The 22,644-nt window shown below is 41.4% G+C and overlaps 3 protein-coding genes across 3 annotated transcripts in view; 2 read left to right on the top strand and 1 right to left on the bottom strand.

Annotated features, from left to right (window-relative positions):
• The window catches only part of LOC119891504 (scavenger receptor cysteine-rich type 1 protein M160-like), a 1,270,577-nt gene that overhangs the window by 971,366 nt on the left and 276,567 nt on the right, over nucleotides 1–22,644 (top strand). The gene's annotated exons all lie outside the window — the stretch shown is intronic.
• On the top strand, nucleotides 1,282–3,528 carry LOC119891603 (dickkopf-related protein 4-like). The gene is made up of 3 exons (XM_038703374.1): nucleotides 1,282–1,891; nucleotides 2,039–2,189; nucleotides 2,980–3,528. The coding sequence occupies exons 1-3, from the start codon at nucleotides 1,703–1,705 to the stop codon at nucleotides 3,288–3,290; spliced, it is 651 nt and encodes a 216-aa protein (XP_038559302.1). The 5' UTR covers nucleotides 1,282–1,702; the 3' UTR covers nucleotides 3,291–3,528.
• ppiaa (peptidylprolyl isomerase Aa (cyclophilin A)) lies at nucleotides 17,029–21,032 on the bottom strand. Its single transcript, XM_038703380.1, has 4 exons — nucleotides 20,872–21,032; nucleotides 19,382–19,501; nucleotides 18,916–19,088; nucleotides 17,029–17,433 (listed from the first exon to the last, which is right to left on the bottom strand). Exons 1-4 carry the CDS (start codon nucleotides 20,938–20,940, stop codon nucleotides 17,301–17,303), a joined length of 495 nt encoding a protein of 164 aa, XP_038559308.1. The 5' UTR covers nucleotides 20,941–21,032; the 3' UTR covers nucleotides 17,029–17,300.

Genomic DNA, 22,644 nt, shown 5'->3' with positions numbered 1-22,644 from the left:
GTAATTAGAGGGGTGTACAGTATGTAAATATATATATTTATATATTTATGTAAAAATATCACAAATTGCTGGGCTGCCATTTGTGGTATTTTTAGGTTTTGTAATATCATGAAAGGAGTAGTAGCAACAGTAGTTTTAGTACTTTCTTTGAGAAAAGCGGCACTAATATCAGTAGCAGGTAGGTCTGGGCAATAAAACAATAATAATAATTATCGCCATATAATTTTCAATAACAAAATGACAAATGTTCAATAAATATTTAATTTAATTCATCTGAATAAAGAACAAATCAGCACTTAATTTTTCTTTTAAGATATTTATTTTGTTTAGGAAAATAGATTTTACTTAATTTTACTTGTGCATATTTTATTGTAATAGTTCTAAATGTTTTGCCTCTGATCTGTGAAGTGATCCACTGTTTGGCATCAAGCGTTTGTTCTGACCAGAAGGACAACTTTAAAACCAAAATTAACTTTCACTCAGGAGCAAAAATCAGCCTTTAAAGCTGAAAATAATTATCAATATCGAATGATGTTAAATGTTTTATCTTGATAACGTTTTTGGCCGTATCGCCCCACCTTATTAGCTGGAGTATGATTATCAACAGTACTATTAGTATTTTAACAGCTGAAGTGGTATTAGCTACTGATATCAATAGCTGTAGCATGTGTAGTATTAATAGTGGTAGTATAAAGTACTAATATCAGTAGAAATATCTTTAGAATATGCCAGCACTTTACTTTAGAATCCAGGGAAACCTCTGATGTTAGCTGTTAGCCTGCTGCTAGCTGTTAGCCTGCTGCTAGGTGTTAACCTGCTGCTAGGTGTTACCTTTTGTTAACTGCCTGCTGCTAGTTGCTAGCCTGCTGCTAGCTGTTAGCCTGCTGTTAGCTGTTACCTTGTGTTAACTGCCTGCTGCTAGTTGTTAGCCTGATGCTAGTTGCTAGCCTGCTGTTAGCTGTTAACCTGCAGTGAGCTGTTACCTTGTGTTAACTGCCTGCTGCTAGTTGTTAGCCTGATGCTAGCTGTTAGCCTGCTGTTAGGTGTTAACCTGCTGCTAGGTGTTACCTTTTGTTAACTGCCTGCTGCTAGTTGTTAGCCTGCTGCTAGGTGTTAACCTGCTGCTAGGTGTTACCTTTTGTTAACTGCCTGCTGCTAGTTGTTAGCCTGCTGCAAGCTGTTAGCCTGCTGTTAGCTGTTAACCTGCAGTGAGCTGTTACCTTGTGTTAGCTGCCTGCTGCTAGTTGTTAGCCTGCTGCTAGGTGTTACCTTTTGTTAACTGCCTGCTGCTAGTTGTTAGCCTGCTGCTAGCTGTTAGCCTGCTGTTAGCTGTTAACCTGCAGTGAGCTGTTACCTTGTGTTAACTGCCTGCTGCTAGTTGTTAGCCTGCTGCTAGCTGTTAGCCTGCTGCTAGCTGTTAACCTGCTGCTAGGTGTTACCTTTTGTTAACTGCCTGCTGCTAGCTGTTAGCCTGCTGCTAGCTGTTAGCATGCTTCTAGATGTTAGCCTGCTGCTAGGTGTTAACCTGCTGCTAGGTGTTACCTTTTGTTAACTGCCTGCTGCGAGCTGTTAGCCTGCTGCTAGCTGTTAGCCTGCTGCTAACATTGTTGAAGTACTGAATAAATAATTTGAAGCATGATTTAGTGATCTGAGGTCATCACTATCAATTCTTTATAAGTGAATTATTAATTCAACACTGGGCATGTTAAACGCAGTACAATCAGTACATTTAGTGAACTTTAATCATACTTTTTGTAGTACTTTAACATCTAACCATGACCATCCTGGCGACCAGGTGGAGCATCCAGCACAGCGCCAGACGGAGACGGTGGTCAACTCCAACAAGGGACAAACACCTGCGTGTTCTACACCTGACTGCTCCGTACCTCAGGTGAGTGACGGGCAGGTAGAAGTGAACTCAGTCTACCTGCTTTAAACCAAACGTTTGTCTCGGAGATGTGAGACCCACTGCCTGTTTTTTCAGACTACCATTTCCATTGGTCATAAATTAACTTTCAATCTCACGGCGATTTTTTAGCTGGATGTGTCCACCAATCAGAGGGGAGCATGCAGTAACCGAGCTCAGAGACTGGCGGCCCAGGACCGACAGGCGGACCGACAGGCGGACCGACAGGCGGACCGACAGGTGGACGAACAGAGCAACACTGGCGGCTTCAACAGGACAAAAGGTGAGTGGTCAGAAGACAACTACAAGTCCCAGAGTGCACTGCTGTGTGGGAAACATCGAATAAGAAAGTTCCGGGCCCAATGGTGGAAAGCAGAGCCAAAATAATAAATAAAGATAAAAAAATAAATAATAAATTATTATTTTTTTAAGTAATAAAAACAAACAATTAAAATAAACAATAAATAATTGGAGTCGGAGCTGATCGATGCTGAACAGCAGGTACTTTTAGAGAAATTACGAAAACGCAGAAACAAGAGAAGGTGTCGGAGGAGACGTTCTGTGCGACCACCGAACCGGTTAAGGCAGAGGTAGAGGGACGAGCAGGAAATGCAGCCGACCAATCACAGCTCTAGTGGTCTGTGTCGCCGCCACGTGTAGTTACATTAGCGTCAGGCTCTGGCGTAGATTCGACGTAGGAGTATAAACTGGCCTTTACTCAGAACTTAGAATATCAGAATGAGTGGAAACTGGTGGAAAGTACATTTACTCAAGTACTGTACTATGTGAGGTACTTGCATTTTATGCTACGTACATGTGTCTTGTACTTCTTATAGTAGTTGTTTTGCAGAATACTTTTACTTGAGTATATTTGTAGTAGTGAAACACTGACAGGGAACATTTTACTGCAACGTGGGTACTTTTACTTTCATACTGTAAGTACATTTAGCTGATAATACTCATGTACTTTTACTGAGGTAAGGTTTTGAATGCAGGCTTTTCTTCATAGTGGAGTATTTTCACAGTGTGGTATTAGTACTTATAGCGAAGTAACGTCTGCATCTGTCTTCCAGCTGCGGAGATGGCGAGCTGCGTGCGGTCCGGCGACTGCGAGGCGGGTCTGTGCTGCGTCCGGTACCTGACCAGTAAACGGTGCCAGAGGATCCCGGTGGAGGGCGAGGCCTGTCTGCTGCGGGGCTCCACCAAGCTCAGGAGGAAGCTGGGCCGCTGCGACTGCGACGCGGGGCTGTTCTGCGCCGCTGTCAGCCGGGCGGAGTCGGGCAAACCCAAGGGCCAGGGTGTGTGTCGGCCCCACCAGGGACAGGGACAGAGGAAAACAAGGCATTCTGGGAAGAAGAGAAGGACGGCAGAGAGAAGCTGCTGACGGATTCATCACAAACTCTGTAGCGTTAGTGCAGTTTGTAGTCCTGCTGAGTCCTCCGGCGGCCATGTTTGAAGGCTGGTCCCTGGCTTCCTTGAGGGTCTGTTGTTGTCTCCCCTGAGAGATGGACTTTGTACTCCAGGAGAGCGCATCAGTGGTTCCCAAACTGAGGTCCGGGGCCCTTTGTAGAAGTATCCGCTCCATCACTGTAATTTTAGTAAATAAAAGTCACTAGAGTATATTAAAATAAAAAGACTGTCGTGGATCATTAAATCTCCGTACTTCTGTCTCTATATTGTAAAGCTTTGCACAAAGATCGTCCGGAGTTTTTGATTTGTGTGTCCTTCTCATTCTGACACTAATTCATCACACGAGTCAGGCACCAAATATCTCTTCAGCCGATCCTCCACCTGAAGGAGAAACCAATAAATACTGGAACATCAAATACAAAGTGTAGTGTTAGTGTAATATTAATATATTTACAGGTCCCTCATTATTTGGATAGTCTGCCTACAGATATTTAAACAGTTGATTAGTTGAGATTCAACAGTTTAACCGTTTCACAAATACAGCCGTGATATGACACCACTGTGGTTAAGGTCTGATTGGGCTAATGTTCATTATGATTTCAGAAAACAGTACAGCTCAGCACTAGTAGGCAACAGTATAAACTCCAGTCGGACTAAACAGCCGTTCAATTTCGTAAAATCGTTCATTAAATTATTGTGCAAGAAACCTGCTCTGCATGGTGGTCAGTCTGTGATGTGTTAATGCTCAGTATAATCATAAACTTTCAGGCAGAACAACGAGTTCAACGTGTCAGAAGTTTGCTGATTGGGGCGTCACTTTGTGCTGTGAAGGGGCTCAGATGAGGGTGTGACGACACACTCGGGTCACCAGAACAAGACGAGAAGATATTTGAACAGTTGTTTGAGTAAATATTTGATGCTGACATATCAGTGGGGGGGTCCTCCCCCACAAGACTTTGAGCTTTAAACACTTAATTCTGCACCAACATATGGAGGAAATGTCTTTATTGATATGAAGGGAAACAAAATTAAGGTGGCAGGTGACAATTCAGAATATAAAAACATAACAGAATATAATGTAGTGATCGGCTTTGGATTTGTTTCTTCTATATTTCAGTTGCATCGCAGGTTTTCTTATTGTTTCATTTGTTATTCAACTGTTTTTCAGAACATTTTTAACTAAAGCGTTCAAAAAGTGACATTCACTTGCGTCCCCGGTGAAAAAGACACCTGTCTGTCAATGCTTTTAAATGTCCCGCCCCATCCAGGCTGTGATTGGTCGGTTCACCAAAACTGACATTGACGAGCTTCTGTCTGCACGCGGCTGCTTGAAAGGCACCGAGCTTCTCTCCTCCGGGCAGGTGAGAACGTTGAGAACAGGAACAGGTGAGCGTCACGTGGCGCCCAGAGAACCTGATATGAAGAGGACAGGTGTGACACCAAAATGTGTGACCTATCAGATTCTGTGACCCAAATGGGAAGTTAAGCGCCAGAAGCTTTGTTGACGATGTGAAGCGGCTGCAGCTTGGTTGGGTTTAGGCACCAAAAGTACTTGGTTGGGTCAAAAGTACTTGGTTGGGTCAAAAGTACTTCATCATCATCATCGTTTGGGTGTAGTCACAGAATCTGATGGGTCACAGATTGTGGTGTTACACCGGCAGCTTGGGCGAAGTCCCGGTACCCAAGAAAATGTCCCGGTAAGAGTAAAATGTCGGGGTACCGGTGTTCTGTCGATTTATGCTACCTATTGAGATGTGCTACTTAGGGGTTCTGCGCATGCGTATGACCCACAAGCGTGGTTTGGTTACAAGCCAATAAATCTGTGCAACCTTGCTGTTGTGAATGCCGTCGAGAAAGTGGCTGATCGTCAGTAACATCAAAATGAAATCATTATTAGTCTATCAGAATACGCTGCCCCTGATATCTTAAATAAAGATGGCATAATATAATACTTCAACATGCTGACACGTGGAGTGAGTAGTGGTGCAACATAAAATGATTCTGTAGTGGGAGCTTTATTTGATAGGTGATATTAATCAGAATACGCTGCCCCTGAAACGTGTCACTGCGTCATGTACTCTGGGGAACTGTCCCCATCACTTTCTGAAAGCGTGTGTTAAATATGCTTTGAAAATAGCTTGCAACAAGAAATGTTAAACAACAAATGAAGGTTTATTTGCAGTTACTTGTTTATGTAAGATAAAACAAGCTACTGATTATAAAATGACGGCATAACGTGCAGCACCAGTCAGTCTGTTCTCTCCCTGTGGACTGAATCATGACTCTGCAGGGTGATGTCAGGAGAGAAAAGTTGATCTACAGGAGAAACAGATCTGAAAGCAGCACACAATGACTGAGAGCTGCGCTGGCTGAGATTCTGTTATATTTATAGATTTAAAATTTTCACCTGATTGCCGTGTTTCCCTTTACATAAATAAAACATTTCCACTATAAATTGATGCAGGAAAGAAAATGCAGAAAATTCACCAGAATGCAGGAAATTAAGTGTTTAATGCTCGACATTTCAGCATTGATAATTTATATAAAATAGTGTAAAAACAATATCACATGTGGTGACAGCAGTATGGCGCCTCTCCATGTCTCGTGAGCTAACTGTATCTTCACACGCCCGACCTGGGCCCTCGTGTCCCCACTACTCCAACACAAAGGGACGCCCTTGCTTGTCGGTTTCTTTCTCTTGTTACAATAGACGAATTCACGTTATCTATACCGGTGGTTCTCAAACTTTTTCGCGTCAAGGACGTCTAAACTGACACATTTTAGACCACAGACCCTCGTTTGTTAAGATTTTGTCCCAGGGGCCCCCATCTGATAGAAATTTTGCTTGTAGAATCAGAAACAGTTTTATTGTCACGCAGGTTAACAAGAAATCTTCTGTGGCGACTTAAATAAACATAAAGTAAAAAATTGACTAGATGTAAAAATGATAAAGGAATCATAAAGAAAATGTCAGAATATTGGCAGTGTGTACTGTAAAGGCGTGGGGGTCCGAAGGAATGTCTAAAACTGTTTGTTGCTCGCCTCAGAGTCCTGCAGGTCCTTGAGAGGTGGAAGATTGATGAATGTTTGGTCTGGTTTTGATTAGTAGGTGTTTTATTACAGAAAGTGTATGAAACCCATGACCCAAGCAGTATTTGTGTTACTCCTGTTTTAAACAACCTAAATCAGTTAGAATGTATTAAAATTGTATGTATTTTCTTTAAATAGGTTGTTGTGAAATTTATTTATTTATTATCAAATTGTTTATCTTTAAACATCATCTGTCACCCTCTTCAGCAAACTGGAAGCAATCAGTTTGAGTGGGACACTTTGTTAGATAAAGTGGGACTCTATATTATTTAAAGTTAAAATTAAATATTAAACACGTGAGAAATACTTTTTACAGCATTTAATAACATATTATTAGGCATTTTAATATTATATTAACATTTAACAGCATATATAATGTGTTAGTGCACAGTAACTCAAAGAGATATAATCATGTTTGTGAGTAGTCTAAAGTAGGGCTGGACAAAAATGTTGTCACGATAAAAAGTTTCATATCTTCCGATATGGATAATTATCACAAAAAGTATCAAATCGCTATTTCTTTTGGGTTTAAAGGCTGATTTTTTTGTGGCACAGCGGATCACTTCACAAATTTGAGGTAGAACATTCAAAACAATTGTGATAAAATCAACAAATATGCGCGAGTAAAATTAAGTAAAAGCCTTTTTCGGCCCCTTTTCCTCTACAAAATAAACATCTTAATACAAAAAATAAGTCCTAATATGTGTTTGATTTAAGGGAATTCAATCAAACATTTATTGAACATTTGTCATATTGTTATTGAAAAGAATTTATATTTTGATAATTATTGTTATTGTTTTATTGTCCAACCGTAGCCTAAAGGCAAAATGTCTTCAGTTTATTAATGTAAGTTAGTCACCTGATGCCTTTGTAGTCAGTTTCAGGGTGTTCATGACCTGCGTAGGTTCCTGTCCTTTATATTCCTCAACGTCCACTGCCATTCTCTCTTCCCTCCACTTGTCCAATCACAACCTCTGTTTCATAACCAAAAGACATTCAACAACAACACAATAACAATTGTTGTGATTGACTTACAAAATTAACCCTGTACAGTTCAAATGTCCCACTCAACCTGAATTCACCCTACCGATGATTAAATGACCGCTAAGTTTGCACCCGTCAGTAACTTTAATAACTTGTTGACACACTTGTTGACACAGTTTTTTTGTGGCCAAGTTTTTCGTTCTCTTATATTTTTAATTGTCACGTTTCTCTTTTTACATAAATAAAAACTAGTGATGGCGAGATGAAGCTTCGTGGCGCTTCATTTGTTCTAGTGCGCCGTCAAGTGGACGTTACACGTAAAACACAGGCAGAGTGAACGTGAATGGTTCCCTGAACACCCTGCTGTGAACGCAAGCGTTTTCCTGCCTTACAAACTTGTCGCAGCTGATTGGGTAACACCTGAGACACGCCCACCAGACGGGAGCAAACACACCTCGAAACCCGCTGCAGAACGTTGCAAGGAAACATGTTCAATCAGAAAACGTTGCAAACCGGTGCAAAGCGTTTTGAGCTCGCCCCTGGTTCTCTGGGCGCCACGTGACGCTCACCTGCCTGCTGATCTCTGTCTGCAGCCAGTTTTGGTAAACCGACCAATCACAGCCTGGATGGGGCGGGACATTTAAAAGCATTGACAGACAGGCGTCTTTTTCACTGGGGACGCTGGGGACGAGTCTGAATGTCACTTTTTGAACGCTTTAGTTAAAAATGTTCTGAAAAACAGTTGAATAACAAATGAAACAATAAGAAAACCTGCGATGCAACTGAAATATAGAAGAAACAAATCCAAAGCCGATCACTACATTATATTCTGTTATGTTTTTATATTCTGAATTGTCACCTGCCACCTTAATTTTGTTTCCCTTCATATCAATAAAGACATTTCCTCCATATGTTGGTGCAGAATTAAGTGTTTAAAGCTCAAAGTCTTGTGGGGGAGGACCCCCCCACTGATATATGTCAGCATCAAATATTTACTCAAACAACTGTTCAAATATCTTCTCGTCTTGTTCTGGTGACCCGAGTGTGTCGTCACACCCTCATCTGAGCCCCTTCACAGCACAAAGTGACGCCCCAATCAGCAAACTTCTGACACGTTGAACTCGTTGTTCTGCCTGAAAGTTTATGATTATACTGAGCATTAACACATCACAGACTGACCACCATGCAGAGCAGGTTTTGTGTTTACCGTCCGTACAATAACGGGTAACATACAGGGTTTATTGTCTGTAACATCAGAGTCCAAAACTCTGATCCGATAAGTCATGCACAATAATTTAATGAATGACAGGCAGGCAGACTATCCAAATAAAGAGTGACCTGTAAATATATTAATAGTATACTAACATTTTACTTTCTCACCTTGAGGGTGAGGATAGTGTGCGAGGGGGGGGGGTACTGGCACCTATTTTTTTCCACTTCAAGCACTGATTTTATGTAAGCACACCGTGAGCAACGTACAATCCAGAGTGAAATTCCTCACATGTGTACACATACCTGGCAATAAAGCTGATTGTGATTACATCAGGCTTTCCTGCACGAGCTCTCCATCGGACAGCAAGCCCCGCCCAGTGTTAAGCAACCGGTCGAGACCAGTGGCAGCAGCACAGCGGGATACAATTCTGGTCGGAATTGGGAAATGTCGGAGTTGAAATATCCGACCTCAGAGCGTTTCAGGTGCATGGTGCTAAATGTAATGAAGAAACATGCCTGTGACAAACTTGGGTTTCTTTGGCAAGTTTATGCACAGTTAATTAAAAGGATGGCCATCTTATACATACATCAACAAATGCTGTGAGGCAGTTTTTTTTTTTTTTTTTTTTTTTTTTTTTTTTTTTTTTATTTAACAGTCAGACATATACAAACCAACATAGTGCAGTAGTGAGCAATCTTGTAAATCCATAATTCCAGAAGTGACATAAAAGTGATTTAAGTGTTTGATCTAAGTGTACATGTGAACAGGTGTGAGTATATATATGTGTATGTGTATGTGTATGTGTGTGTATGCGTAAACAAAGTTACCATTTATTATTTATTACCATTTTCATTACCATCTCCGCCCCACTACCACCATATTGCCAGTATTGTGTTTGTTGATTTTTATTTCCATCCTTCCTCCTATGTACCAATTGCCACTGTCAATCCTGCATAAAATAAAAGATGATAAAATAAGATAATGTAAGATACCTTTCCCCCACATCTCTTCAGTCCCTATCTTTTCATTTTTTTTTTTTTTTTTTTTTTTTTTTTTTTGTGTGTTATGTGTAATGTCTAAGGTGCATTAAAAGAGAGAGTACAGTGCGATAGTGTCTCAAATTGGGACAGAGATGCTGTCCCATTGAAACCACTTCTCGCCTGTCTTGCCTGCCTTGGTGTTTGTGTGGTTTTCCATATATACATTTTTTTTTTTTTTTTTCTCCCTATTCTATGTTGTGGTGCATTAAAAACCCGTGAAGAGATAAGGGGGGAATTATTGCAGTAGTGATGATAATGACACTTAATTCCAATACAGCATTGACAACGGCAATATTGATGATTATAATAATAATGGTAATAATGATATTAATAATAAATGACAATGATGATGGCAGTGGTGACCGCAATGGTGAAAGCAAAAGACAGCAACATCAGCAATTACAACAATGAAAAAATAAAAGTGAAAATAGCAACGATAACAATGACAGTAAAGATAGTAATAACAATGATGACATGAACAAGTTCAAACAACTAAATGCATTAATTTTCGTGGGTTGATTAAGAAGGTGGGAGGAGTTGGAGTTGAAAACCGAGAAAGGGTTCACAGCTGTAAGAGGTCAGAAAGTGTTGGGCGGCAGGAGTCAGTTTTAGATGCGTAATTATGAAGGGGAGATGCATATTCCATTGCAATGAAGTCTGTTATAAGATTTTTCCAAATGTTAATGTGTAATTTATTTCTAGTTTTCCAGTTCATGAGGATAGTTTTCTTGGCGATGGTTAGAGCTATGAGGAGTATTTTAGAGTTTATAGTTTTATCAGTGATTATTGTGAGGTCTCCCAGCAAGCAAAGAGAAGGCGACATTGGGATGTGGCAGCCAACTATAGTGGATAGTGACTGTGTGACCTCTTCCCAAAAGTGTTTGATTGGAGTGCAGTGCCAGGTTGCATGGATGTATGTATCTGTAGAATTTTGATTGCAATGTGTGCAAACTTCTGATGTGAAACCCATTTTAGCTAATCTATTGCCCGTGTAATGTGTTCTATGAAGTATTTTGTATTGTATTAACTGAAGATTTGCATTTTTGGACATGAGATGGATGTTTTTACAGATTTGGGTCCAGAAGCTGGCATCAGGAGCTATTGAAAGATCGTTTTCCCATTTTATTGTTGGTAAGTATATGGTCTGAAGTTGGTTTGAAATCATTTTGTATATTTTAGAGAGAAGTTTCTTTGGGGAGGAAATGTTGACCAAGTCTGATATTGCCGCTGGAAGTTCTAAAGTTGTGTCTCTGATGTTTATTTTTGTCAGAACAGAAGATTTGATTTGTAGGTATTTTAAGAATTCGTTGCTCCCGATGCCATACTCCTGGGCTAGTTGCGGAAATGGTCTAAATGTGTTAGATTTGAAAATGTGCTTAATGTGGGTAATACCCCTTTCTGCCCATGTGTGAAAATTCAATGTTTTTTTATTGCTTATAAAGTCACGGTTGTTCCACAGTGGTGTGAAGTTAGATGGAACTAATTTAGAATTTGTGATATGGTGAAATTTCCACCAGGCTGTCAGAGTGGAAGCTATAGTTACTGCATTAAAACATGTGTGTTGTTTGATTGATTTGGTGAGGAACGGTATGTCAGCTATATTTAATTCTTTGCATAGTGATTGTTCTATATCTAGCCATATAATATCGGATTGGGTGGGGTGAATCCATTTGTATATGTATTGCAGTTGGTTAGCCATTGAATAATATTGGAAATTTGGTGCTTCTAGTCCTCCTTGAACCTTACTTTTTTGTAGTGTAGTGAGTTTTATCCTTGGCGTTTTATTTTTCCAGTAGAAGTGAGTGATAATGGAGTCTAGTGATTTAAACCAGGTGAGTGTAGGGTGGGTTGGAATCATTGAGAATAGATAATTAATTTTCGGTAAAATCGTCATTTTTATTGCTGCTATCCTGCCGATTATGGAGATTGGAAGGTTGAGCCATCGAAGCAAATCGTCTTCTATTTTTTTTAGCAGTGGTGTGAAGTTGAGTGTTACCAACTCTGACAGTCTGGAGGAGATCTTAATGCCTAAGTAAGTGATGTGATCATGACATATAGGTATAGGTGTTTGGTGGGGTGCCACATCCCATTTGGTTTTATGTAGAGGGAGGATGAAAGATTTGTTCCAGTTTATTGCATAATCTGATATTTTTGAGAAGGACTGGATTGTTTTAATTACTTCTTGAGTGGATGTTAGGGGTTCTTGTATATATAGTAGGATATCATCTGCATAAAGTGAGATTTTATGTGTTTGTTGTGGTGTTTCAATACCTTTGATTGCTGGGTTTTGGCGGATAGCTGCTGCTAAAGGTTCAATAAAAATCGTGAATAGGGATGGAGAGAGTGGACATCCCTGCCTCGTCCCCCTGTGCAGTGTGAAGCTTTGTGATGTTAGTCCATTGGTTGTGACTGTGGCCGATGGTGATGTGTATAAAATCTTGATCCAATTAATAAATGACTCTCCAAAGCCGAATTTTTGTAACATGGTGAATAGAAATTTCCAGTTGACCCTATCAAAAGCTTTTTCGGCGTCTAATGTGGCAATGAGAGTATCTTTCTTTTGTACTGATGAGTAATGCATTAGATTGAATAATCTGCGGGTGTTATTGGATGCATATCTACCTTTTATAAAGCCGGTCTGATCAGGATGGATTATAAACGGTATAATTTGTTCAATTCTATGGGCTAGTGTTTTGCTAATCATTTTTATGTCGACATTTATAAGTGAGATAGGGCGATAGTTAGATGCGAAGGTGTGGTCTTTGTTAGGTTTAGGAATGAGTGATATAAGTGCTGTATTCATGTGGGATGGGAACTTTGCGTTATGTTTTATTTCTGTTATTGTTCTGCTGAATAGTGGGTATACGGTTGACCAAAAATGTTCGTAGAACTCAGCAGGGAAGCCATCTGGACCTGGTGCTTTATTTTTTTGCATGCTTTTCAATGCGGAGTGAAGTTCTTTTTCTGTGATTGGTAATTCTAGTGTGTTTACTTGTTCCATGTTGAGTTTGGGTAGAATAGTGTTATCGAGGAATTGGGTTATGTCTTCTTGGTTTGGGTCCAGATCCGATGAGTATAATTTTATATAGTAATCTTGAAATATCTTGTTTATCTCAACTGGTGAATTGGTTAGCTTCCCTGCCGAGTTTCTGATGGAGGTTATAGCTGTTCTTTCTTTATTTCTTTTAATTTGACTGGCTAAATATTTTCCGGATTTATTGCTATGGTGAAAAGTTTCTTGACGGAGCCTGTGAATCAGAAACTGGTTTCTTTTGTTTATTATTTCATTAAGCAAAATTTTCTTCTCTCTAATTTCTATATAGATGCTTTCTGATTGATTATTAGCATGTAAAATTTCTAATTCTTTTATTCTTTCTTCCAGTTGGACTTCTTTTTCTTTGTCCTTTTTTTTTTATGTACTGAATATGATATAATTTTACCCCGTAAAACTACTTTCCATGTTTCCCAGAGCAGTGATGCTGACGACTTTGGAGAGTCATTTATTTCAAGGAAGGATGTCCACTCTCTCTTGAAATAGCTGTCAAATTCTGGATCTTTCAAGAGTGATGTATTAAAACGCCATCTGGTGGGGTGCTTTGGTATTGCAGATGGATTCCATGTGAGAGTTACTGGAGAGTGGTCACTAATAATGATCGGATGTATTTTAGTTTCTAAGATATTAGGTAGGATTGAATTACTGGTTAGAAAGAAATCAAGGCGGGAGTAGGTTTGGTGGACATTAGAATAAAAGGTGTATTCTCTGGCGAGTGGGTGTTGTAGCCTCCAACCATCACCAAGACCAAAATCACTCATGAACTGTTTTATTGTTTTAGAGGACTGCCAAGGTTTTCCTGTATGTTTTGACCTGTCAAATGATGGATTGATTACAGTGTTATAGTCTCCCCCTATAATTATTGGACCGTTGGAAATGTTTGAAAGAGAGGAAAAGAAATTTGCAAAGAAGGCGGAATCATCAGAGTTTGGTCCATAAATGTTGCCAATTGTAATTGGATTATTATTGATTGAAATGTTAATAATGATAAAACGGCCTTCAGGATCTGAAATGGTTGTATGGTGGTTAAACTGTATTTTTTTGTTTATTAAGATGCATACTCCTCTTTGTTTTGAATTATAGTGGGAGGAAAAACAGTGGTTAAAATGTGTAGTTTTTAAGCTGTTTTGTGTATATTGCGACAGGTGTGTTTCCTGTATTAGACATATATCTGCTTGTGTATTTTTTAGGTAATTTAAAACTTTATTTTTTTTTGTTTGTGAACCAACTCCACGAATATTCCAAGTTAAGAATTTCAATTGCATGAACCTATAATGGACATTTCATATTTACCTTGTGTGAGTATATAAGTCTGTGTGTATGGATGTGTGTGTGCATGTGTGTGTATGTGTGTGTGTGTGTGTGTAAATCTATTATACCAAGTGACAAATAAAACAGGGAAAACATAGATACCTAAAACCAGCAACAGAACATATAAACAGTGTGCAAGGCTATTTAGGTGCATTTAGAATACAATGTGCGTGCGTGATGCAATTGGTTTTATTAAAGAATATGAAGATTATGAATTGAATATAAATTGAGCATAAACGGATTGGAAATGTTACATTGCTAGTTTCAATAGTTAGTAAAGCCAGGGAGTAGTGTCTTTGTCTCTAAACAATTGTCCATCAATATATAATTTATCCACTGTGATGATTGCTTTTTTACCTTGATTGATCATTGTCTTACGGATGGGGAAAAGTAGCTTACGTCTGCGGATGATCTCTTGTGGATATTGGTCGTTGAGTCCGTAATGAGTCCCTTTGAGCTGCCGTCCTTGTCGCTGAACCAGTACTTTTTGCTTGAAATGTTCAAATTTGGCGATGATGGGCCGGGAACGGGTGGAGTTGATGGGTTTCTGTCCTAAACGGTGAACGCGATGGAAAGTGATGTGCTCTACAGTCTCTGGTGTAAGTTTGAGCTGGTTAACCATGAAGTCCTTAACAGATTTTTCGGGGTCTTCGGTGGATGATTCGGGAATGCCGGAGAAGATTAGATTGTCTCTCATACTTCGTGACTGTATATCCAGGATAGTTTCTTGCATGGCTTTGTTCTCAGCGATGACGGAGGTAAGTTGAGTGTTTACAGTGGAAAGTTTTGCAGTGAGTGTGTCCACAGAGCTTTTCAGTGATTTGTTTTCTTCTGTGAGCGAATCGACTTGTTGTTGACTGTATTCCAGGCTATGGCGGATGTTTTGAAATTCTTTGTGCAGTACTTCGATTAGTGAGAGTCTAGAATCCAGGTTAGATAAGCGCTCGTTGATTGATAAAAGTATGTCGGAACAGCAGTTTGTTTCGGTAGGAGTGGATGCTGGTGATGTTGGTGATAACGGTGAATCGGTTGATAAGGGAGAATCCGAAGTGCGTGGTTTTTTGGCTTTGCGTGATCGGCCCATTGTACAAAGTCTGTTGAAGTGATGGTCAATGTAATCCTCCAGTTGGTCCAGGTCCGAATTGAAATCCAGGTTTTTGAATTAGGATGTTACGGATAAGTTAATCTTTTTCTAGCAGCGGCGCGCTGCCATGTTTAATTTTCGCACCCAACGCACACACACACTACGTCAATACGTCATACCCTACGTCCCGCCCAGTGTTAAGCAACCGGTCGAGACCAGTGGCAGCAGCACAGCGGGATACAATTCTGGTCGGAATTGGGAAATGTCGGAGTTGAAATATCCGACCTCAGAGCGTTTCAGGTGCATGGTGCTAAATGTAATGAAGAAACATGCCTGTGACAAACTTGGGTTTCTTTGGCAAGTTTATGCACAGTTAATTAAAAGGATGGCCATCTTATACATACATCAACAAATGCTGTGAGACAGTTTTGAAATAGAAACACAGGGAATCCCCAGATGTAGCTTTAAAACACGGTGGGCTGACAGAACTTACAGGGAACAGTCGCTGTTGCTGCTGATTCTACTGGAGGTGATCTGTGACTAGAGATATTATCACAAACATAGGAGATCTATTAGCTGATGAAACAAATATGTGACCATGACAAGATGTAAAGAGACGGAGGGAGATGCACAGAGAGAGGAAATAAGATACCAGGTTCAAAAAAGTGTGGGAAATAATCTGAGAAGGAAACAATACTGGGAGAAAGGACGAGGTCGGCCAAGGCAGGTGTAAGAGAGACAAATCTATAGACAGGTGTGTGTGTTTATCGGCAATATTGTGATGATTTTATATATTGCATTGTCAATCTGAGATATATTTGGATTTTGATTCACTGTCTAATCATATATCTAAAAAGATGTGTGTTCATTCTGTTGGCCCATAATTTACCCTCACATTAACATTTCATACCTTTATCTGAAATCTATATAGGGCCATTTCTTCTTCACTCTCTACTTTGATGTCAGGAATATTATTTATTTTATATTGACACTGACATTATTACATGCATTTCCAGTTATTTAGTTCATATAAAAGGTTTGTTATTAAATCTATTCAAATAGTGTTCTGATTTAAATGATAGTTTTAAAAAGGGCTGATAATAAGTAGGATATACTTCGGAGGAATAAGTATTAAACCTGTTTTACCAATGTTTATTATTAAGTTACTATAATAATCCCAGTTCAAGTGAAAGGTGTTCAGTCAAATTACATAAAAATACCAGACCTCGCGACGCCCGTGAAACTTTTCTCCCTCAAGCCGTCTTGTAAAATACATCCAACAAGCACATGGTGGCAAACCCCTCCTACCGGCGGGATGGCAGGTGTCCTGCAGTCACAGCTGCTGAATCACTAACGGTGTCAGAAGGGGAGGGCTCATCACAGGTGAGAGGTCATAATGTGCGTCATTTTATTTGCTGCAAAATTATTAATAGTTTGATTCAGCAGGCCTTCACAAATTTAAAATTAAATTTGTCGTTGACAAAAGGGCACTTTGGGCATCAAAGGGGAGGAGCTCAAGTCCCCCCGCTTCACGTCTGGGCATTTAACGTTTTCAGAGTAACTTTTGGGCAGACCTGATAACATGGACAAAATATTTCTACATCAATTTACATGCAGAACAAGTTTTACTTTTTGACACTAGTGGGCATCATTTTCATTTTATTCTTTACTTGTGAGACGTCATTTGGCTCTTACGTGTGAAGGTACACACACACTGCCTCCGATTGGCTGTCAGGTTTAACCATCAGGCGTGACGATTGGTTTGGCATATGCAGCCGTGAAGTTGCAACGCTCACGCTATAGTGTATTCTCACTTTTCCTGATAATACTTAAGTAAAACACATGATTTTACTCATTTTCAGTGTAGTACTCTTACTTGTTGAAGTATTTTCACAGTGGTATAACTACTTTGATGGGCTGTACAAATGAAAACACGTGTTTTAATTGTCAAGGCAACTTTTATTTTCTTATTCATTTTTTTGACTTAACAAAAAACTGTTGGGACTTTGTGGAAAAAGAAACGTTAATGCAAAAGAAACTTTTGAAAAGGCAAAGTCACAAATGCAGCAACATGATCTCAACAAGAACAGAATAAAAAAAACAAAAGGAGGGACGGGGGGGGGGGCAGCTGAATCTCCATCAATAGGAATGTTGAATAACGGCGGTGGGTGGGGTGGGGGGGGGGCTGAGAGAGGGTTAAGTGCTGGCGCTCAGAGCTGCCCACAGTCGGCGATGGCGACCTTGGAGCTGGTTTTGCCGCCCTGGGAGCCGAAGGACTCCATCTTCCTCACCACGTCCATCCCTTCGATCACCTTCCCGAACACAACGTGCTTCCCGTCGAGCCTGCGGGAGACACGTCGTTAAGACGGCAACAGACGGAAAGCTGCACATGCAGCCAGGTGTTGAAAATAATCCCACATATTTCCCCTTAATACTTTATCAAATGTTTAACAGCTGTGAGAGGCTGTCCGGGACAGACGAGCTGTTCGATGGCTAAATATTCAGAAACTAGCAAGATACTGAAATTCCAACCTCCAATGCACGCAGATTTAATAAAAATTCTTAATCTCACAGGTGTTAAGTCTTTAAGTGTGGCCCCTGTCTGAGATTTATTGAAAAACAAAAGTTATGGACAGAAATGATCCATAACTCCTCCACCTGAATCAGCTCTCCACCTGGGAGAAGTTGAGGCTTCGACATGACAGCCGTTTAAGGAAAACCTCCTGACCTCCATTCCCTTTTCTATGAGACGAGGCGGAGCCAACGCTGCACTTCACGCCACCTTAAACATGCTGCCTAGTAAAACCAGTATCAACACGTTTTCAGAATTTTGGCATCGACTCTGTACCGAAGTATCGGTCTCGTGACATCGCCATGTGGAAATTAAACATGAGCGTTTTGTTGACTCAAGTGAACTCCGCTGCAGGACGGCCGCACTGACTTCAGAGAAACAGAAACGGCGTTGTTTTACAGACTTGCAAAAACCAAACACTCTATTGAGAACATCGGTTATGATAAACCAATCAGAGCCTCGACACGATCAGGCAGGAAGCGCTCTGCTGCACCGAGACGCTTCCTGCAGAGAACGTCACATCTGAATACTTTGGTAAAGTTTGGTACCAGCTGTCGGCAGGAAGCATTAAATGCTCAAGACTTCTTCATGCTATTATGGCACTAGTTAATAACACGATCTAAGACCCGTCGAGTCTCCTGCATCTTTAATGTTAACGCCATCCTCCAAGCTGCCCCCTCGCCACCAAATCCACTCAGTCAACTGAAATAAACTAAATCAATTTTAATTATAGATCCATGCCCATATTCTGATTCCAGCTCCTCAAGTGTGACTTTTTCTTTCCTTCTCTATGAAGAAGCTGAATGTATTTGGGTTGTGAACAAGTCAAGATATTTCAGAACTTCATGAGCGTCGGGAAACACTGACATCGCTCATCATTTTCTCTTTTAACAGACTAAACTTAAACAATTGTGGAAAAAAAAAAAAAAAAAAAAAAAAAAAAAAAAATCAGTGGAGGCAGAACCCGATGTAGATATTAAAACTGTTAAATAATTAAACTTTATTAGCACGCGCAGTGATGCCAACATGGCGACTAAGTTCGCGCTGACTTTGTCCTTCATGTAGTGACAAAGCAGCCACTCTTGAGTCGAGAGCGGCAGGTTCAGCCGGCCAATCAGCAGCAAGTGACCATTGCTGATCAACTGACAGGAGATTACTCCAGCCTCTCGTTAGTTTAGTTTGACTTTAGCCTTTATTAAAAATAAACGTCTTGTACGTAGATAAACAGGCTTCAGCTGCTTAGTGACACTCACCACGTTGTTTTGGCTGTGCAGATGAAGAACTGGGACCCGTTGGTGTTCGGTCCGGCGTTGGCCATGGACAGGATGCCGGGACCGGTGTGCTTCAGGGTGAAGTTCTCGTCAGCGAACTTGTTGCCGTAGATGGACTTTCCACCAGTTCCGTTGTGGTTGGTGAAGTCGCCGCCCTGCGTGATGAACAAGCCAGTTAGCACAGATAGTTAACCAACTTTAATTCATCGCTTTCAGGTCCGTTTTAAAAGGATGAAAAAAGGGCTAATTTATTTCTGCTATGACTGTAAACTGAATTATTTGGGTTGTGGACAAAACTGAAAACGCTGATTAACATTTACCATTTTCTGAACCTAACTGTTGGAGAAAATCTACATATGAATCAATAAAAGCTAAAGCAAACGCATCCACAGCCCATCCTTAAACATGAACCTAACGCGGGCTGAACTTTGCTTCACGGCTGCGTCACCTGGCACATGAAGTCGGGGATGATGCGGTGGAAGATGGAGCCCTTGTAGCCGAAGCCCTTGTCGCCGGTGCACAGGGCGCGGAAGTTCTCAGCGGTCTTGGGGACCACGTCAGCGTCGAGCTGTGGAAACAGAAATACAGTCAGTCCAACAGGCTGTGAAATCTAGTGTTAGTTTTTAAGACTGAAAAGAAAAAAAAAAAGAATGCATTTAAGGAGGAGGGTTTAAGCAGTGAAGTCATTACAATTCAGTGATTTAACATTTGGGCTTGTTGCCATTCAGGCCTTGAGCCAAAACCAGTGCAGTTAACCAGACGCTCTGCACTTTGTTCTGTGGAGCAGACGATTTTATAACTGCAGCATACAACTCCAGCTGCTTATCGTCCAACTGTAGAGTAGCATCGTTTCCCTGCAGAATAAAAGCCAAATCACAGCAGTGACGTCTCATCGTGCAACACTAGACACGTGCCAATTTAATGCGACTAAAGTACAATCATTACCTCAGCAGATCTGAGATTTAACTCCAGCATACGTTAGAGCAGCTACTGCTGCTATGCACAAAATGGCTGGACGTGCTAGCTGGCATGCTAGCAGCATTTAGCTTGCAGCTGGATGCAGTAAAAACGAGCGGGTATTAATAGCCTGCGTGACAATGGAGCTATAGTTACAATCCCTGTCTGATATCTCACATCAACTTATTCATGGTGGGCTTCAGGCATGGCGGCTGCTTCGTCCGTCTCCCTACATCCGCATTCTTTATGCCCCCCCCCCCCCGGGAACTTTCCAGAACTGCAGTTAGCTTCGACCGCTAACAGGATTTATTTATCATTCTACGGACAGATTCCTCCAGCCGACACACATTTTAGGCATAAAATCCCCCCGAAAACACAACAAAACTGCGGTTTTCAGTAGTTTCCGCTGACAGCAGCGGGGGTTTCGCGGGCTCGCGTGAAGGCCGCTGAACGGTTTAACAAAGAACAGCGCGAGCGAGCTGCACCCTGCGCACGAACCGCTCTTTGTCTGCGCAGCCAACGTGCTCAGTGTGACTCATGATGGTCCGTTAGCATTAGCTCCGCCCGTTAGCCAGCGGCGGTAACACACTGCCCGGACAACGAGCCTCTTCACGACTCAAACACGGGCCGCGGGCCTTCTGTGAACCCCAACGTGACAAAAGTTAATGTTAGCTGCAGTTTAGCATTTCCCCTCCGACGTTACCGCGGGGTATTAAACGCGAACCGTCAACTGACGTTATGCGATCAACTGTAACGCAAGTTAACGTAAATGCGTTGAAGAATATCAACCGCAACACGATGAACCTCCGTCTGTTTAAACGATAACGGCGGAAAGCTCCGCGCGGCTGGCTAGGAGCCACACACACGTGCACACGGTCCCTTCAAAACGGTCGTGCTCGTGACAGCTAGGCTAACGTTAACCAGCCCGGCTGCCAGCGATCACCCGCGGCTACGCTTCGCACATTACGGAGACCGGCTTACCTCCATCACGACCCGGCCGATGGGTGCACCGTTAGCGGTGACGTCGAAGAAGACTCTGGGCTTGGCCATTTCAGCAGGCTGAACTGGAGACGGTGGACTGAACGGTTTTCCGGTGAGGAACGCGGGTTGCCACAAGGAACCGAAAAAGATGGAGGTCCGTGGATTAATTTTATATAACACGCCGGTGGGCGGCGTGAAATCGCGGCAAGCCAATCGGCAACGCGTGCGTGTTTAACTGACACACGCGTTAGCGAATCAGACACCAGAACAGCTGAATCTAATTTCTCACTGGACGGACACATTTCACGGCGTGTTTGATTCATATATCAGTGGACCGATTGGGCGGAGATTGGCTGCGTTCAGGCTTTGTCGAACGGCGCGAGACACGCAACACCGCCCCGTTTGGTTGTCCCGGTTAGAGAAACTTAAAACTCAGGAGTAGCAGAGCAGCGCGCGCCATGGATCATTGACAGCATGGGCGTCCAATACGTGCAGCGCACGCGACGGGTGAACGTCAAGTTCCCGCAGTCAGCGCGCGTTCCCGCTGCTAGGGGGAAAAAAATGTGGGTGCGCGTCCACGCGGTCAGGGCGCGGTCCGTCCGGTTCTCCGCAGAACGAAGGAACAAAGTTGATGGAAAATCACGGGAAGTTCGTTGTTTGGTGGTTAAAACCGCATCAGACTCACATTTAAGTCACTTTACCGCCTTTTACCGTCAGAGCAGAGTTTATAAAAGATCTGAGACAAACAAGAAAGATTTCGTCTTTGAAATGGGAAACACGTGAACTCCGGGGTTTCCAAAGGTCACATTTTGTTATGTAATAGGATTGTGTTATTACTTTGTTTAGGAAAGCTGTTCAACCAGTTGTATTCTGCACAAACAGCAGCAGAAAGAAGGCTCAAAGCTAGCATAGCATTAGCAGGGCGAACATACAGGCCTTTCTAAATAAGTCACTTTAAAGTACATTTACACATTTGCTAGAACGAAACTTTTATCCAATGTGACTTACATTTGGGGAACAACAGACAAGCTACATAAAAGCTATTAGCATGTACGGGATCAATGGGGTACATAGAGTTTATGGGTCAATACCTGTAGGGGAAGAAGTAATGAAATAGTGCAAAGTAAAGTTGAAATCAGTTCAAACTGTAGACCTGTTATCATCACTAATCGCGTTTACTCGTTAACGCGAGCAGCTTCTCTATATGCCAACTATTTGTTTGGAGTGGGATTCTGTATTTGCTGAGGTCGATGCATTTTATGAGCAGGACTTTGATATAACCCACTGCAGGGGTCGGAGGTCATCACTCTTTAATCCTCATCAGTTTTGTTTAAAAACTTCAGCAGCCGCATTCACAATTTTAAAGTATGTATAGATGAAAAGCCAAGTCACTAATCATGTTCAGATCAGTGTGATCAGCATTCTTACCAACCTCCAGACACTGTAGCTTAAAACGGGAGGAAACAGAAACCTAACCTGGCCTTGAGTCATAAACACTTAATTTCCTGCATTCTGATGAATACAAATGAAATGAACACAAATTTATGGTGTCATTTTTTTCTATGTAAATGGAAACACAAAATTCAGGCGGCATGTGAATTCAAAACATAAAATACCAGAATGCAGTATTCTAAGGCTTTCAAGCAGTCTGTATTTCTTTATTTCATTTATTCAGTCTTCCCTCGTCTTTGTGTCTCAGTTTGGGGAAGTAACATCTTTAAATGCGACTGTGGCTCCTTTTCACCTCAATGAGAAATTACTTCATTTTAGCGA

This window comes from Micropterus salmoides, unplaced genomic scaffold (assembly GCF_014851395.1).
Source record: "Micropterus salmoides isolate LMB-PRFRI ecotype aquatic unplaced genomic scaffold, ASM1485139v1 Ms_hic_scaffold_7, whole genome shotgun sequence".
NCBI lineage: Eukaryota > Metazoa > Chordata > Actinopteri > Centrarchiformes > Centrarchidae > Micropterus > Micropterus salmoides.
The sequence above is the reverse complement of the archived record's forward strand: the minus strand, read 5'-3'. Positions and strand labels throughout refer to the sequence as shown.

Bases quoted from the DNA above. Each gene is read 5' to 3' on its own strand.
- LOC119891603 (XM_038703374.1), top strand. From the start codon at position 1,703: ATGTTAAACGCAGTACAATCAGTACATTTAGTGAACTTTAATCATACT. The intron at 1,892-2,038 runs GTGAGTGACGGG...GCGATTTTTTAG, and splicing joins CTGACTGCTCCGTACCTCAG to CTGGATGTGTCCACCAATCA. The intron at 2,190-2,979 runs GTGAGTGGTCAG...TCTGTCTTCCAG, and splicing joins CGGCTTCAACAGGACAAAAG to CTGCGGAGATGGCGAGCTGC.
- ppiaa (XM_038703380.1), bottom strand. From the start codon at position 20,940: ATGGCCAAGCCCAGAGTCTTCTTCGACGTCACCGCTAACGGTGCACCC. The intron at 19,502-20,871 runs GTAAGCCGGTCT...CTGTTTCCACAG, and splicing joins TCGGCCGGGTCGTGATGGAG to CTCGACGCTGACGTGGTCCC. The intron at 17,434-18,915 runs GTGAGTGTCACT...TGTCTCCCGCAG, and splicing joins TGCACAGCCAAAACAACGTG to GCTCGACGGGAAGCACGTTG.